This window comes from Gopherus flavomarginatus, chromosome 6, assembly GCF_025201925.1.
Source record: "Gopherus flavomarginatus isolate rGopFla2 chromosome 6, rGopFla2.mat.asm, whole genome shotgun sequence".
Taxonomy (NCBI): Eukaryota; Metazoa; Chordata; order Testudines; family Testudinidae; genus Gopherus; species Gopherus flavomarginatus.
In genome coordinates this window covers 2,282,952-2,299,050 of record NC_066622.1, presented here as the reverse complement: position 1 = coordinate 2,299,050, position 16,099 = coordinate 2,282,952, and the positions used below count along the sequence as shown (strand labels likewise).

At 41.2% G+C, this 16,099-nt stretch overlaps 1 protein-coding gene across 10 annotated transcripts in view; it reads left to right on the top strand.

The window, feature by feature from the left end:
* Positions 1–16,099, top strand: part of CFAP20DC (CFAP20 domain containing) — a 209,889-nt gene that overhangs the window by 142,318 nt on the left and 51,472 nt on the right. For 9 of the 10 annotated variants that reach the window (XR_007774955.1, XM_050957357.1, XM_050957360.1 and 6 more), the window contains exon 14: positions 13,394–13,455. Coding sequence is in view for 9 of the 10 variants with exons in the window: in XM_050957357.1 (XP_050813314.1) it covers positions 13,394–13,455 (62 nt within the window). In the remaining variant the exon portion in view is untranslated. Of the gene's footprint in view, positions 1–13,393; positions 13,456–15,360; positions 16,003–16,099 lie in introns of those variants that run through there. The other variant, XM_050957353.1, reaches the window with a different exon arrangement.

Here is a 16,099-nt window from a genome sequence, read left to right as displayed (position 1 = left end):
GTACTAACACTTCCTTGTCTCTACTAGAAATACCTCACCTGATGCATCCTAAGATTGCATTAGCCTTTTTCTTGTGCTTATCACATTGGTGGCTTATAGTCATCCTGTGATCAATCAATACACACAGGTCTTTCTCCTCCTTTGTCATTTTCAATTGGTAAATCCCCAGCTTATAGCAAAATTCTTATTAGTCTCTTAAGTGCATGACCTTGTATCTTCCACTATTAAATTTCATCTCATTTCTATTACTCCAGGTTTCAAGGTCATCCCAATCTTTTTATATGATATTCCAATCCTCCTCCATAATGGCAATACCTCCCAACTTTGTGTCATCCACAGATTTTATTAGCACAGTCCTACTTTTTGTGGCAAGGTACTAGTTGATGAAACCATAATAAACATTGAAAATGCCCTGTGGATAAGAAATAATGCAGAACAACCCTCCGGTGCAGGCCCAATCTTGCATTAGGTGCACTGGGGCCAGTCCCCCATCATACGTTATTGAGACCTGAGTAATGCTCTAATTTATGTATCTACCAGCAACCACAAGGGGCATATACATGGACTGGGATTTGCCATGTATGAGTCATTGTAGCAGTCTTCCATAATGAGTGATCAATGCTGCATTATAGCTTTGTGGTGAACTAGAGAGTAGAGTTTTCAAGTGAACAGAAATGTATTGATAAATTTGTTACTGTCCTAATAAAAGTCTGATTTACAAACTAGTATTTTGGGGGAGGGCAGATAAACATAGCTTTCGTCTAATTGCTCGTAACACGCTGACACTGTGCACTTCCTTGCATCCCAAGTCCAACATACATTTTTCTACGTATTCACTTGATTAGACCCATGGAAAGAGCCTGATCCTTAAGTGCCTATTCACATGAGCAGTCCCATTGAGCTGAATGGAACTGCTTGTATGAGTAAGTCTGCAGGATTGGACCAGTAGGTTTCAGGTAAATGAAGAACATACAAAACTCATTAATTTTTGAGTAATTATCAGGAAATTAATACGGTTATTTAGACATCTCAAGTTTGGTTTTACATGTATTACACGATTAAAAGAGAGAAAACTTTTACTATAAAATGTACTTTTCCAATATTTAGCAAAGCATGGTGTAAATGCAAAGAGTGTACTTTGATCCCACTACTTTGATCATCTTCTGAACGTTTCAGACTAATGTCTTCAGTTAAAAAAGTTTTTAGTCATTTAAAATATTAATTAAATGTAGCTGTAGTTGTTCAGAATAGTCTTTTGTAGCCATCTCTGTCTACGTAAATCAAACCTGTAAGGAAATGTATTGAACTTTGGCAGAGACAGATTTTTTAAAGTTTCTAGATGAGGATTAAATTGAATTAAAAATAATATTTCAAACACCTGAAGCATGCAAGACCCAAGTAATGAATTTGGGAGTCTGATCTGTGCAGATTTGTGTAGTCATCTGCTCTACTCTCTGCAAAGTGGGCAGTGGGGTTTTAAGATTGTTAGATTGTAGTGGGAGGTTTTTTTTGTGTTGTTTTAGTTTAGAAAGTGAATGTAATGTTTCTGAAAAATTACAGCAGGACATCACTAGAAATGTTATGCAGTGTTGCTGTAGCCGTGTCAGTCCCAGGATGTTAGTGAGATAAGTGGTATGAGGTCATATCTTTTATTGAACCAACGTCTGTTGGTGAAAGAGACAAGCTTTCAAGAGAGAGCTGAAGGAAGAGCTCTGTGTGGCTTGAAAGCTTGTCTCTCACCAACAGACATTGGTCCAATAAAGGAAATTACATCACCCACCTTGTATCACTAGAAATTGAAAGTATCAGAGGGGTAGCCGTGTTAGTCTGGATCTGTAAAAGCAGCAGAGAATCCTGTGGCACCTTATAGACTAACAGACGTTTTGGAGCCAGACGTGTACCCAGAAGCCTCCTACTGCAAGACAAACCCAAGAAAGAAACCAACAGGACTCCACTGGCCATCACATACAGCCCCCAGCTAAAACTCCTCCAACGCATCATCAAGGATCTACAACCCATCCTGGACAATGATCCCACACTTTCACAGGCCTTAGGTGGCAGGCCAGTCCTTGCCCACAGACAACCTGCCAACCTGAAACATATTCTCACCAGTAACTGCACACCGCACCATAATAACTCTAGCTCAGGAACCAATCCATGCAACAAACCTCGATGCCAACTCTGCCCACATATCTACACCAGCGACACCATCACAGGACCTAACCAGATCAGCCACACCATCACTGGTTCATTCACCTGCACATCCACCAATGTAATATACGCCATCATATGCCAGCAATGCCCCTCTGCTATGTACATCGGCCAAACTGGACAGTCTCTACGGGAAAGGATAAATGGATACAAATCAGACATTAGGAATGGCAATATACAAAAACCTGTAGGAGAGCACTTCAGCCTCCCTGGCCACACTATAGCAGACCTTAAGGTGGCCATCCTGCAGCAAAAAAACTTCAGGACCAGACTTCAAAGAGAAACTGCTGAGCTTCAGTTCATCTGCAAATTTGACACCATCAGCTCAGGATTGAACAAAGACTGTGAATGGCTTGCCAACTACAGAACCAGTTTCTCCTCTCTTGGTTTTCACACCTCAACTGCTAGAACAGGGCCTCATCCTCCCTGATTGAACTGACCTTGTTATCTCTAGCTTGCTTGCTAGCATATATATACCTGCCCCTGGATATTTCCACCACATGCATCTGAAGAAGTGGGTATTCACCCACGAAAGCTCATGCTCCAAAACGTCTGTTAGTCTATAAGGTGCCACAGGATTCTCTGCTGCTTTTAGAAATTGAAAGTCTTCATATACCGATCCAGCCCCTTCCTTACACTGCCCTAAGAACATACCTCAGCCTGAGCCTAGGGGAACATCCTGTAGCAATAATGTGGTAGTTTATATCCGTGCCCATTCATTCAATTATTGTTGTCTTTTCTGAGCTAGCTGCCAGGGTGCCATGTGGTGCCAATTGGGATCATAGCTTTTGGAGTGTGGACTTACATCTACTAGAAACTAGTCAGAAATCATTAACTCTTGTATACTTATGTATTTGGAAAGAAGGATAATGTACTTGTATCCTGTGAGGATGATGAATTATTTTGCAGTCCATTCGTAACTAAGGAGGATGTTAAACAGCACTATTAGGGATAAACATTTTTAAAACATAACGTCTGGATAGCTTGCACCAATAGACCTAAAAGAGTTTGCTGAAGAGATCTCTGGCCTGCTGATGTTAATTTTTAAGAAATCTTGGAATGTTGGAGAAATACCAGAAGGCTGGAAGAGTGCTAATGTTGTGCCAGTATTCTAAAAGAGCAGGCAGAATAATCCAGGTAATAGGCCATTTAAAATCCCTGGCAGGGCACATTGTCACAGATACCCCAAATTGGTGGTATGTTCTATAATTAGATTTCACCAACCCGGTAACAAGTGAGAACTCCTGGATCACTGTACCAGTCTTACCATGGAGTCACAAACAGTCGCCTTGGACTCTCCAATCTATCTTGCCACCTGGACTGAGTGATGATGGTCACTTACACCAAAAATCACATCACATTTAGGTTGCTCCCAGACCCAAAGACTAGTCATTTGCCCCAGATTCATTGGTACCTTAGATTTGACACCAAAGACAACAGTGGTAGCCAATTATATAGTAAACTAACTAAAGGTTTCTTTGCTAAGAAAAGGAAATGAGAGTTATTGAGAGATCAAAGCAGGCAAAGTATATGTACAGGTGAGTCACAGTCTGTAATTCCAAATGGCAGCAGAGATGTAGTAATCTGCCAGTTTTCCAAAAGTCTCTCAGGACTGCCCAGAATAACTCTTCGTTCAGTTATTCCACCCTGTTAGAATCCAAACAGTCCAGAGATGAAGGATCTTTCCCTGAATCCCTACTTACAGCTTCTCACAGAAAACAATCTGACAGGGTCACCACCCACGTTGGCTCTTCCTTTGATGATGGAGAATGAGGAATGCATTTAGAGTCTTTAACCTCCAGTTATCACGCACAAACAGCACTTGCTTTGAAATTAGCACTTTTCTGTTAAATTTTTTCATTTGACTTCCACAAGGCTTCTATCTCGTTCGATGGGATGGGTCATTTAATTACAGGGGTATACATAATGTAAATGTTTGCTACTACATTCTAAAAGGATACAGGTAAGTGAAAACACTGCAGGTAACATCCTGTTAGTTTTCATGGAGTGTAAACACCAAATACACTCTTATCCATTTAACAATCACTTTGATTTATGCTAATAAGTGAATTGGCCTGGCTTCCAACCATCATTTGTAAACATTCCATGAGGCCTGGGGCTTTGGCATGAGCTGACACCTAATCTGCCAGCAGCCCAATGAAATTACATGGTTGGTTGCTAAAGGTAGTTTTGTAACGGTAATTAATATACTTAGGATTTAGTACCATATGACATTTTCATTAACAAATTAGCACTATACAGTATCAATAAAGCACATTTTAAATTGATTTAAAAACTGGCTAACTAACAGAGCTCAAAAAGTGTTGTTATCATGAAATTATCAAATGATGCAAGGATCAGTTCTAGGCCCCATGCTATTCAACATTTGTGTCAATGATCTGGAAGTAAATATAAAATCACTGCTGAAGACACAAAGGTTGGTGGCGTGGAGAATAATGATGAGGGACAGGGAAGTCAGTCAGAGTGATTTAGACCTGTTGACAAGCTCAGCACAAACAAAATATGTTTTAATACAACCAAATTCAGTCTAGGAACAAAGAATACAGGCCATACCTGCAGGATTGGGGTGCTGTATCTTGGAAAGCAGCAGCTCTGAAAAGGATTTAGGGATCATAGTGGGCAAACAGTTGAACATGAGTTCCCAATGCAATGCTGTGGCAGAAAGGGCTAATGTGGTCTTGTGGTGTATTAACAGTGGAATGGTGAGTAGAAGCAGGAAGTGATTTTACCTCTGTGTATGGCATTTGGAGACAGATATTAAAACATTGCATATAACTCTGGTGTCCACATACTAAACAGGGTGTTGAAAAATTGGAGAGGGTGCAGAAAAGAGCCACAAAAATTATTCCAGGGTTAGAGGAAATGCCTTACAGCAAGAGACAGCATCAGTCTGTTTAGTTTATCAAAAAGAAGATTGAGAAGTGACTTGATTACAGTGTATAAGTATCTTCACAGGGAGCAAATCCAAGGTACTAAAAGCTCTTCCGTCTAGGAGAGAAAGGCATAGCAACCAGTGGGGGGAAGCTGAACTCAGACAAATTTGAATGAGAAATAAGGCAGATTCTAAACAGTGAGGCTTATTCACCATTGGAACAAGGTTAATCTCTTTATTGCTCCAGATCAAGACTGGATGCCAGCCTGGAAGATGCTTTGGTCCAACACAAGTTATTGGGCTCAGTACATGGGTAACGGGGTGAAATTTAATGGCAGTATCTGCAAGAGGTCAGGCTAGATGATCTAACAGCTTTAACATCAATTAATCTATGAACTAGTGTCACTTAGCTACTGGACAGAGTTTTCATTGAATCCAGACATTAAGCAGAACTCAAGTGTGCAGTATACTTGTGCTACTCCACGGTCACTCAGGGTAACTGGCAGATCCAAATTTAGCCTTTTTGGAGTCCACGTGGAGCCCCCTTGTGAAGTGAGCAGAAAGCATTTGCAGACTGTTCTCTCTTCCTTGCACTGTTCTGCTGTATGGCTACAGGTGAATGTCACCCTACATGAATAAAGGCCTTCATTTCTTCAACTTCCATTCTGTGTTGAAGTTCAGAATTTGTATAACTAAAAGCTAGTTCATATTTACAGAGGGATTGATTTTCATTACTGAAAATCAGTCCCGAAGAGTCAGGGGGAGCTGCAGATACTGACAATCGGGACCTTAATAAAAATTGTATTTATGTGCAAACCACAGAAAAGCTACAGTGTACCTGCATCCATCTTCCATTAGTACACATCAGCAGGGTTCATCTGCACAATGTATAGGAAACAAATTAGAACTAATCTGTACATTATACTTCATAAAATTAAGGACAATCTGAAAAATTGTCCCTAGCCATGATTAACCTTGAGAGATGACTTCATTTCTAGGTAGTCTCCTTCTGCTGATTTAAAGCATTAACATCTTTTCCTCTCTATTAAATTGATAATGTTTTTGCAAATCATATTCCCCATTAAGTCTGTTCTTATTTTTCCACAAAAATTATCAACAGCTCTTCTCCAAAAGGTAAGCCTTTTAGGTCTAAATGCTGGGTAATTTTATATACCTCTTTGTCCCTTGATGTAATCTATAGCAACAGCACCACCAGAAGGCATGTTTTATATCTTTCATTTTTGGAATACACTTTCTTTTCTGTAAAGCATTATAGCATTTAAGTATGTTACCTAGTAAATGTATGTAATATTTTACTTGTAACATGTTTTTTGTGACTTTAAATTTTCCATAATTTTGCATATTTTAGTCTGATTTTCAGCTTCATTTAAAAGATGCCCACCTATTTTTGGCTTTAATGAGGTTCAAAAAAAACCCTTCTGAATGGCAAAGATATATAGATCATATTGCTAAGCCGCAGTTAAAACAAATAAACAGATGTTCTTATACAACTATTAAATTGATATACTAAAAACTGAATTTTATGGCTAATGATAGTTTTCCAAGAACTGAAATGTAATATCTATGCTGTCAAAAGAAATTATTGAAATATAAGTTGTTTAGCAGCTGTTCTAAACTGTGACAGCCCAAAAGGAATAAAATAGTTTTAGGTACTGTACATTACCCAGCATAGCTGTCAGATGTAGATGTTTTTTAAAACATTGAATTTTACCTTGAAGGTAATTTGTAAGGCTTTATAAAATGTGAAAAAATAAAAATTACCTAGATTCCAAATCAGTAATAGAATATTTATGTAGAATTAAAAAATATAAGTATTTTGAAAATGAAAATATTGTACATTGCTTGACCTTTTCAGAGAAATGAAATACACGCAAAGATGTTGCACAATCCTGTGGAATATTTGCAGCTGTACACTTCCTCCTCCTATTCCAAAAAGTCAAAATGTCTGTATCTGGCCTGCCTCCACCCAGAAATAGGCCTTGCTGGCAGGATACCCTGTTTCTCAGACAGTTGGTGCCAGTCAATTTTAGACAGCAGTGCATCATTCGCTGTCTAGAGATCCTTCACACCCCCTTTGTCATTCTGTCTCCAACCTTGGGAGCTGACAAGTGCTCAGCCGGATTGAAGAAGCTTTCTTATCGCCTAGAAATAGCAGCAGTTGAGCTTGTCTCTCACAACAAAAGATGCTCAGGGCTGTACCCCATATTCTTCATCGTAACAAAAAGAATCTGGGGCGGGGGTCTTGGCCATCTGATTCTCAAAAGCCAGAAAAGATTGATGAAGGTGAAATTCAGGATGGAGACTGGCTTGCACTGTCCTATATTTGTCCCCAGCACATACTGACGTATCTAGCAGAAGCTTATCTTGATGAGAAGTGTTATATTAGAGCTGCTGCTTATCAACTGTGTATTCAGATCCAACCCCAATAATCATCAATTTTTTGGCTAATCAATTAAAATTGATACTATAACTGCATATTCATGTATCTGTTCTCCACTCACTAGCCTGTTCACAAAGGTATTGGTAGTGATGATTGCTATTCTTAAATGACACACTTACCACAGCATCATCTCCAGGGGCTTCTCAAGGTCTCTAGGCATGCAAGTTCACAATAAATTTAAAGCAGAGCTTCCTCATTCCCTCTGAGGTTTGTTCATCTAGGAGCTGAGTTACAAGAAAAGCTAGTGGTGTCAACTCAAGAAGGGTTCAGCAAGATGCAGACCCTGATCTCTAAGGTGTCACAGAATTGAGAATCATTAATCCATCTTTATCATAGCTACAGGGCTAGTTGGTCTCTCTGACTGCATCCCCTCTCCAATGCTAGGTCTCTTGTTCTGACCTGTGTCAGGACAGAATCTCACAATCCTTCCATTCTTCAGGTATGTCTACACTGCACACCCCGAATGGCAGTGTGTAATGTAAATACACTGCATGCCCCCCTAGAACTGATAGAAATAGTCGTGTAGATAGTGAGGCACTGCTTAGGCAAGTACAGTAATGACACATCTAGACTCTAAAGCAGTCGTTCTCAACCTGTTACCTACGGGCCACTTGTGGCACAAAACCAGCAGGGGGTGCAAAAATGGGGCGGTGCAGGATTGGACCCAGTGTCAGCGCCTCCCCTTCCCAGGATCAGACCCAGCAGCATTAGCAGGCCAGGGTGCTCAGTGCTTCCCACAGGATCCTGGGTTCAGTGACCCTGGCTAGAACAGGCTCCCCGGCACTAAGATCTCCGCAGCAGGCAGGCAGGGCAGGCTGCACCACTGAGCTGCGTGCAGCAGAGGTAGAAGACCAGCGGGTGCAGGGGTCTAGGGCAACGGGGGGGGGGATGCCACTGATATATGGTGAACAGACTCTAGGTCAGGGGCAGTCCCTGGAGGGGGGACTAGATACTAGGGCACAGTCCCTGGATGGAAGGGGGTTGAGTGGTGGAGGGGACAGTCCTTAGGGGACTGGGTGCTGAGGCAGGTGCTGGGGGGCTGTCCCTGGGTGGGGGACTGAATGTTGGAGGCAGAAGTCCCTGGGGGTGGGGGGCATCATTTTGCCCTGGACAGTGTTGGGGGGAGGATCTGGATGCTGGTGGGACAGTCCCAGGAAGGTTGGGTGATTGGGGGCAGTCTGGGGAGAGGCTAAGGGACAGTCCCTGAGTGGGGTTGGGTGCAGTCTCTGGCTGAGGGGGGGCTCACATCAGTCAGGGCTTCCTATCTTTCCAGGCGGGCTCCGGAGCCGTGGGCTCCGGGAGCTCAGCCCAACCGTGCCGCCAGCAGCAGCGCGGAAGTGAGGGTGACAATACACCATGCAATGCCACCCTTACAGTAAATTAATTAATTTTAACAGTTAATGTTTTGGCTGACTTAGCTAATTTAAAATGCTCTTGATAGATATTTGGCAGTGTTGTAATGAAAGGTACGATATCCATTTGAATCGTATTGCTGTCATATAACAAGCACTACACTTTTTTGGGGGCCTAAATGTACAGGTAGTATAGATATACAGTAGAACCTCAGCGTTTTGAACACACACACACACAACTACACACCTCATTTGGAACTGGAGATACGCAATCAGGCAACAGCAGAGACAAAAAAAAAAGCAAATACAGTACAGAACTGTGTTAAATGTAAACTACTAACAAAATTAAGGGCAAGCAGCGTATTTCTTCTGCATAATAAAATTTCAAAGCTGTATGAAGTCAATCTTGAGTTGTAAACTTTTGAAAGAACAACCATAATGTTTTGTTCAGAGTTATGAATATTTGACTTACGAACAACCTCCATTCCCGACGTGTTCATAACTCTGAGTTTCTACTGTATTGTGCATCCCACATAACACAGAGGGAGCTGCATGTGCAACCCACAATGGTAAATACATTGAGAAGCACTGCCTTAGAATATGTATCCTACATTGCTGTCTACACAACCAAGCAGTGCTTCCCTGTCTCCACGGTTATTTTTAGCAGTGTAATGTCCCACTGCCAGAGTCTTCACTGCTGCAGGGAAAGGCTCTGGCAGCTCCCCACTGCTGGGGCCTTTCCTGCTGCCTCCTCTCTAGCAGAGCCTTTTACTGAGGCATACATATAGGTACATACAGTTTTCTTTTAACTGGAACCCAGGCACACTAACCTATGTAAGCCAGCCACTTGTCACCCTGTAGAGCTGACATGGTTTCAGGAACCTCCATTTCTTCTCTTTGGGGATTAAATGGCCAGAGAATGAATATTCCCAGACAGCCATGTTCCTGAAAGCAAAGAAGTAAATGTATTTATGGCTAGGAACAGAGTATTTTAGAAAAAGTATTGTAAAACAAACCATCTGTCGTGTATGCATAAGGATGGGGAGGGATGGTGTCCCTAGCCTCTGTTTGCCAGAAGCTGGGAATGAGTGACAGGAGATGGATCACTTGATGATTCCCTGTTCTGTTCATTCCCTCTGAAGCACCTGGCATTGGCCACTGCCAGAAAACAGGATACTGGGCTAGATGGACTTTTAGTCTGACCCAGTGTGGCCGTTCTTATGTTCTTAAGAATGTGGGAAATTTAAAAATGTTTTTGTGATCCACGTACGTACCTCAGTCTCTCTATGGGCTTTCTACAGCCATACTTTGAATGGAAAGAAAAGCAATGGGGTTTTTGACCCTTCGTGTGTCTGGATGGAAACCAGAATCATTAACAAGAACTGAATAGAACCTACACATGTGAATGATGGATTTGGGATTGATAGACTAAGGGCCAGGGAAGAGCGAAGATGGGGTTCCGGGAAAGAGGGCCTGAAGAAGCCATGGCTTCCCCAATATACACTCTGTCCTAAGCCCACTTTCCTGATGCTAGTCCAAAGACTTTCAGACAAGCAATTGAACATGAGGTCCCAGTGCAACACTGTGGCAGAAAGGGCTCGTTTCAGAGTCATGGAGACTACAGGCCTGCTCTTGCAGAACAGCGTGGATCTCTGGGATCCACTAAAGGGATATTCCCAGGAGACTGGTTGAAGGCCAGGGCATAGACCTGACCCTGTGAATGCATGACAAGAGATATTTAGGAATAATGCCTGAACTATAAGTGGAAACAGTTAAGTGACCACCATGAGACCTCTTTTCCTTCCTGCCCTGAATATCCCAGTTGGTCCCCTATGGAAAGACACTTCCTCAAAAATATTCATACTAAAATACTATGCCAGTGGCAGATGCAAATACTGATTCAGATACGGCACCTCTGTATTTGTCACCTCAGCACTCCTAGACATTCTGGGCTTCCTCTTATGTGTCCGCAGCTGTTCCCAACAAGAGATGAAAAGGAAAATGATGATTCCACTTACATGGCTCAGTCACTCCCTTGATGGGAACAGGAAGCCCACCTGATGGCAGGACACTCCAGGCCAGATTTTAAAGATACTTAAGGACCTAGTGAGATTTTCAAAAGCACCTCGGTATGTAAACACTCATTGATTTCAATGGGTGCTAGACACCTATATGCTGTGGAAAATTCCACTGGGGCACCTAAATACCTTTAAAAACCTGGCCCTCCCTCTATAATCCATACTCCTAAATATCCTGATCACAAATGCCTGTCTTTCAGGAGAGAAGCGCACCTGGGCCACTCTAATAAACTACTTCCAAAACATCCCATTCCTAATAAGGAGTAGTCTGGTTGGCTCTTTGAGATTTCAGGATCACTAGAAAGAGCATGTTATGGTTCAATCAGACAACACTCTGTGACTGCATCCGAGGTGCCACAAGAAGTTCGTCTCTAACTTCGGTACTCTTGGCCTCCATCATGGCGATACACAGAAAGGAGCCACTGAACACAAAAATATTCCAATCCTCTTCTCCTTAGTCTGTCTCTCTCCTCTGGCTCTTCCCCCTGACAATACAAGCATGCTGTAGTCTCTCCAGTCTTGGAAAAAAACATCCTTGACTCCACTTGCCTCTCTAATTAATACCCCAGCTCTCTTCTCCCTTTCATCTCTAAGATAATTTAACACACTGTCTGCAATCGCAATCTCCTCCAATTCCATCCTAGACCCTGTCTAGCCTGGCTTTCAAAGTCTCTAATGACCTCTCCCTAGCCAGATCTCAGGATCAATACTCCATCCTCATCTTTCTTGACCTGTCAGCCACCCTTGACATTGTTGACCACGCCCTGCTTGAAATCTTGTTCTCCCCTGGTTCTCCTCCTATCTCTCTAATCACTCCTTCAGCATGTCCTTTGGAAGATCCTCCCCTCCAGCTTTCTGCAGTGTCTCCACAGGTCCCCTTCTCTTCTTCTGCTACTCCTTATTTCTAGATAATCTCATCCACAAACACAAATTCAACTACCCTCTAGGCTGGCGACTCAGAGGTATACCTTTGTACTCCAGACCTATCTCCTTCTGTACCAACTAAAATCTCGGCCTGTCTCTCTTTCATCTCCTCGTGGATGTCTAGCAACAAGCTTAAGCCAAACAGGAATAAAACTGAACTCTTAATCTTCCCCCTCCCGACAAGCCTTCCCCATTACTTCCTTTCTCTGTCAAGACCGCCACCCTGCCTGTCACTCATTATTTCCTTGTTCTCCCCATTGGTCTGTCTGTATCCATGTGTTGTCTCTTGTCTTAAACTTAGATTGTAAGCTCTTTGGGGTAGGGCCTGTCTTTTTGTTCTGTATTCATACAGTGCCTAGCACAGCGGGGATACTCATCCATGATCAGGTGCTTGTAGGAACTATGGAGATGCAAATAATATATAATTAATTATAAGATGTAAGTGGACAGACAATAGAGACTGATTTTTAAACCCAGATGACATATCCCAGCTGATATCATAACTAGGTCATCCCAAGGCAGATATATTCCCATCCAGTCAAAATGTAAAACCCAGGCTATTCTTTACTGGAGAACCAGATCAAAGATCACTGAGAACAGATGTTATGATGCATAGATAGCCTAAATGGGTGCTGTGTGTTTTCCCTTCTCTCCTGCTACCCTTTTTGGGGATGTTCACTATCGCAGTTTGACCAGTGAATGAGTTTTTTGCTGTGATATGGATATCATTCCCCAGGGACAGCTGTTTTATCACAGCTCTCTCCACTTCCAAAAATCATGTGAACTGCTCATTTTTTTAATATTGGTCCCTGTTTAAGACTTTATTCCATTAATAAAGCTGCATGTTTGTTTTTAGTATTTCTCATTTCATTATGTATTGACAATGTTTGTATATGGTTGTGTTTTAATTTGTCTGTGTCATGCCCTGAGTGCTTTGGGTGGAGCTGCGTGCTTTGTAAATATAATGATTATTCTTCTGTTACCTTGCACTGAGACAAAAATATATTCCTATAATTTAGAACTCTTGGATTTTTTATATCAATTTGTGAATATTCATTTTTTATGTTAAATACACTGTTTCTTTTAATTAAAAATATGCTCCAAATTATATAACATTAAAACTGAGTAGGACACCATCATGGAGATAAACATTGATAAACTAGAGTCAACAACGTTTCATAGGATTGGCATCTACTTTGTGCAAGGTGATCAAATCTCATGTAAATGTTTATACTGTAGCTCAATGTATAGGCATATGAACCAAGAAAATCATCAATTTAAAACGTACTTTTACAAAATTCGAACCTGAATACCATTTTTGAAACTCCACCTCAGTGATGAAGACCATAGAATTCTAATATATCAGATACTACAAATATATCGTTCGAAAAGGATTCTCTCTTATACTTCTAGATATATTGAAAAAATATTTGCACAGTTATCTTCTCACTACTGTTTTTTGTGTTTTCCACAGCCTGTCAATCAAGGTCATCACTATCAAAAAGAAATGAACCCACTTTCTCATTCTAATCCAAGGTAAGATTGTGTTTAAGAGCCAGGCAGTGAGAATTCAGTTAGAATATTCTGGCTAGTAAATGTGTCTTTCTTTGATTTCATCTTAAATCATTTTTTCAATTGTAACCTCGTCATAGAGTTTTCCTATCGCTCTTTTTCTTCAGAGTTCTATAACATTGCAGTGAGAACACATTATCACAGAATGCTGGACAAAACTCTACTATAGGTAATAGCCATCTGCACATAGGGTCATGCATTTAATGTAACCGATGTAGGCCCTGGTCCTGTGAAGTCGTGCATGGCGCAGTAGGACTCTGTATGCACATCACATTGCAGGACTGGGGCTATGGTCATTCAGGGGTGTGGGCTGGTTTGCATTGAGTTGGGCAGATTACATTCCTTGTAGTCAAGGAGCCCCATTCTTCACAAATGATACATGATTTTAACTTTATGGAATTAGGCAGAGCCTTTAGTTACACAGCACTTTCAAGAGTTGAGTATTATGTAATAGTACTGGGGCATTTGCAGATTTAGTCTGTCTGTAATGTCTATAAACTATTCAAGTTTGAAGTTGTGTCTGTTCCCATTGTAGTCAGGATCAAAACTCCCCTTGGCTTCAATGGGACCTTTTGATAGAGAGAGAGAGAAAGAGAGAGACTTGTCCACCATCAGTAATCTCTCAAACTGTTGCATCCAACGAAGTGGGTATTCACCCACGAAAGCTCATGCTCCAAAACGTCTGTTAGTCTATAAGGTGCCACAGCACTTTTTGCTGCCCTTAAACTACTGTATCTGTGAAATCTTACAATCCTGTTGTCACCCCACCTGTTGAGCCTCCATACTGAACTATAGTTCAGACAGACAACTGTGTCTCATTGTCCATCTGACCGCAGTGATGCTCTCCTGCTTTTCCAATGCTTGGTCAAGACTGTTTTCAGATGAAAGCAAGTTGCATGAAGTTTAATCTCTCTGTAGGTGATGCTGGTGAGGCAGGGGAAAGATCTTGAGGGTGTGATATATTCCTCTTGCTGAGGAGGTCTGTTTGCGTTATTTCAGTATGTTAACAATCTGGAGATGCTTCTGGTGTCCAGTTGTCAGTAGTAAAGCACCTTTTCCATTTCTGTTCAGCTAGGTGTTTGCAACCATTTGTTACTCAGGCTTGGATTTCAGCACTGTCATCCATGCTTTTGTTACCCTAATATGAAGTGCATGGGACTACTCTTGAAGATTACTCAAAAGCGTCGGCTAGTGCACTTGGCAGCTATCTGCATTCTTGGTGGCATATTACAGCAGTTATTTGTTAGCAGGCCTTGGTTCCTCTTCTCTTTCATGTGTACATCAAGGTGTTGACTTTGGTCTACAAAAGCCATAGATAGCTTGGGACCTGCTTACCTATCCCAGCTCCCCAGATATAAATGCCAGGTAGCTTGTATGTGGGCATTCTGGGTGCAGGGCTCTTAGTTCTGGAATTGATTTCTCTCTCTGGTCTGACAGTGCTCAAGTCTTCTATTTTTAGGGCATGGCTCATGGTCCACCTCTTTTTTCAGGCTTTTTCCCAAGGGAAGGCTGAATAGTTCATTTGTTAAAAGTCATTGTTACAGTATATGAACTGTTGTGCATATGCTCAAACACTTTAGTGCCAGGTGCATTTTATATACTGAAAAACTTAATGAACTCCTTTATGATAAACATAAGAGAAATGTTTTTAACATACCAGGTCAGGTTAATATGTTCAAGAAAGTTAGTTTGTGTTTTATATACAGATTCAAAGTCAAATTTTCTGGGCAAAAATTACTACCGGCTTTTGTACCGCTGTTTAATCTATCACACAGTAATCTTTAATTTTTTTACAAAATCATTTTTGACAAATGTGGGCAATCAAAATACCTGTAAAATACCTGACTTGCAACTGTCTCATAAATTCAGTATCCCTGCTGAGCTCCCAGAAAGGCGTTATCGGGCTGTAAACATAGAAGACGACAACATTTTGAGGTCAGCTTGCATCAGGATATAAAAACTGGAGAAGATGTATGTAATGCAGGGGTATTTTATAGCCTGTGACTGAAAAATCATGATTCACATTGTTACATTTTATTTGAAGATGGAAAACTTAGAAATGTTGTTCACCGTGGAGGAAAGAGGGACAAGTAAATGAGAAGGGAGATAAAACTGATGGTGATTCTAAAATGAGTGAACTCCTGAACTATTCTTTAAAACCAGTTTTAACAAGAAAAAATGTTTGTGTAACCTATGTAGAGGGGAGGCAAGTCATTTTAGTTACCAATTCTTTCAAATGAAAAATATAACACAGGCCTAACTAGCAAAATTGTTATAAATAAATACAGCGATTGGGTCTTCTGACAATCCGGGATCTTCTGCTCTCATGTAGGCTCACCCTAGGTATTCTATTGGCAATTAAATAAAGCATTTAGTTATATTGCATAACCAGTTATTTCAGCATCCGTGACATAGAGCACATACACAACTTCAAATAAGAGAAAAAAACTTGACAATTTCTGCATCTGTTAAACTCACACACTGTCGTTGGTTCAATGACATAATACACCTGTCATAAACAGATAGTTAAAGGTTAATGTCTCTTTTATCTGTAAAGGGTTAACAAACAGGGAACCAAACACATGACCAGGGGACCAATCAGGAGACA